This window comes from Octopus bimaculoides, chromosome 2, assembly GCF_001194135.2.
Source record: "Octopus bimaculoides isolate UCB-OBI-ISO-001 chromosome 2, ASM119413v2, whole genome shotgun sequence".
Classification (NCBI taxonomy): Eukaryota; Metazoa; Mollusca; class Cephalopoda; order Octopoda; family Octopodidae; genus Octopus; species Octopus bimaculoides.
The window spans coordinates 100,311,707-100,313,779 of record NC_068982.1 but is presented as its reverse complement, the minus strand read 5'-3'; the positions used below and the strand labels follow the sequence as shown (position 1 = coordinate 100,313,779).

At 37.4% G+C, this 2,073-nt stretch overlaps 2 protein-coding genes across 2 annotated transcripts in view; one reads left to right on the top strand and one right to left on the bottom strand.

Annotated features, from left to right (window-relative positions):
• Positions 1–187: 187 nt before the first annotated feature.
• Positions 188–2,073, bottom strand: part of LOC106871626 (MICOS complex subunit Mic60) — a 21,867-nt gene continuing 19,981 nt past the window's right edge. The window contains exons 12-13 of the mRNA XM_014918201.2: positions 1,751–1,979; positions 188–1,053 (exon numbers count right to left, since the gene is read on the bottom strand). Of these exons, the coding sequence (XP_014773687.1) occupies positions 434–1,053; positions 1,751–1,979 (849 nt within the window). The 3' untranslated portion in view covers positions 188–433. The remainder of the gene's footprint in view (positions 1,054–1,750; positions 1,980–2,073) is intronic.
• Positions 611–2,073, top strand: part of LOC106871627 (uncharacterized) — a 28,486-nt gene continuing 27,023 nt past the window's right edge. Inside the window, exon 1 of the mRNA XM_014918202.2 lies at positions 611–711. Within this exon, the coding sequence (XP_014773688.2) occupies positions 611–711 (101 nt within the window). The remainder of the gene's footprint in view (positions 712–2,073) is intronic.

The following is a 2,073-nucleotide window of genomic DNA, read 5'->3' as shown; positions in this document are numbered from 1 at the left end:
ACATATATATATATATACACACACATATACACACATATATATATATATACACACACATATACACACATATATATATACACACACATATACATACATATATATACACACACACATATACATACATATATACACACACACACACATACATACATATATATATATATATATGTATATATATAATATATATATATATATATATATATATATATATACACATACACACACACACATATATACATACGTGTGTATGAATGTGCACACACAACACATGCATATATAAAGCAGCACACATGTGACTATATAAGTGTATCTCGTACATTCACACAAGTGGTTGGTTTTTTTTTGTTTTTTTTACATTTCTGTATAACTATGATGACCTCATCAATGATCTATATTAAATAAGGGCTGATCAAGTATGAAATCAGTTACAAACCTAAAATAACTGTCCTAGTCCTCGGGCTGCTGCAAATGCAATGAGAGCTTCAGCAGCTTGTCGTGTCTCGAGGAACAATTTGGCTTCCTGAAGCCAATCTGAAGCCACATACCGGGACTGGCCATGTAATTGGTTCATGAGGCGCACAGCTCTCTCAATATCACCTTTTTCAAGATAATGGTCGGCATTGGCCAATATGGCAAACGTAGTCAGTTCTTCAACATTTATTGGATCTTTCTCTATCTTGATGTATGCAGCCTCAAATATAAGAAACGACTGTAAGTAGGAGAGGAAATACTTAAACAAAGACGCGCCTGGAGCTTCTATCATAGCCACATTTTTACACACTTTTTTCACTTTAACAAAACGCTCCTTCAGAGCATCCTCTGTCCAAACTCCACGTTCAATTGCCACTGCAGGGATAGAGTTTAAGATTGTTGTCACAAATGGATGGTTCTGCCCGGCATCAGTAACTGTTCTGATTTCTTTCTTCAGCGGTTTCAATTGGTTTTCATTAGATAGTATATTTTTACGCCCCTGTCGAATGACACCATTAAGAGCTACACAAGCCAGCCATAACTCTTGAGCTTGTTTAGCTAATTTCTCTGTTTCTGCTCGGGCTAAAGACAAAAAAAAAAAAAAGAGACATTGCAATTTACAATTAATACAACTTCATAAACTTATGAAAGAAAAACAACACTAACAACAATTTTAATGTTCTTACATGTATACAAGGTGATAGATTTATAAGAGACAGAACATTTTCAGTTTTCTGCCATTTAAGGTTTCTCAAGTGTCATCATCATCATCATCATCCTCATCGTCGTTTAACGTCCGCTTTCCATGCTAGCATGGGTTGGACGATTTGACTGAGGACTGGTGGACCAGGAGGCGACACCAGGCTCCAATCTGATTTGGCAGAGTTTCTACAGCTGGATGCCCTTCGTAACGCCAACCACTCCGAGAGTGCAGTGGGTGCTTTTATGTGCCACTGGCACGAGGGCCAGTCAGGCAGGTACTGGCAACGGCCACGCTCAAATTGATGCATTTTACATGCCACCTGCACAGGAGCCAGTCCATCGGCACTGGCAACGATCTTGCTTGGATGTCTTACTGACAAAGGCCATGCTCGAAATGGTGTATTATGTGTCACCTGCACAGGAGCCAGTCCATCGGCACTGGCAACGATCAAACAAAAAAAAAAAAGCAAAATGCTGATTCAGCTTTTTGAAAAGCCAGCAATGTTTTTTTTAACACAGAATAGAAAATATTAAATATTGAAATTAGAATGATAAACAAAAAGCTAAAATGACCTACCTTCAACTGCAGCTTCAATACCTTTCAGCCGACCAATCCAACCAGACATCTCTGTCTGGAAGGTAGCACGTTCTTCCAGAATCTTCATATTGAGTCTCTTATCAAACTCTGTCTCAAGTTCTTTTTCATGTACTTCGAGAGCATCCTTCAGGTGGCAACTATGAGCTGCAGCTTGACGTGCTAGATGTGATCGTAAATCTTCTTCAAATTGAATTGCAGATTTCCTCAGCTAAAAAAAAAAATTGCAATTTACTCCAAATTTTTGTCAAATTTTTACATAAACTCACATGATGAGCTATGTATATATATATATATATATATAT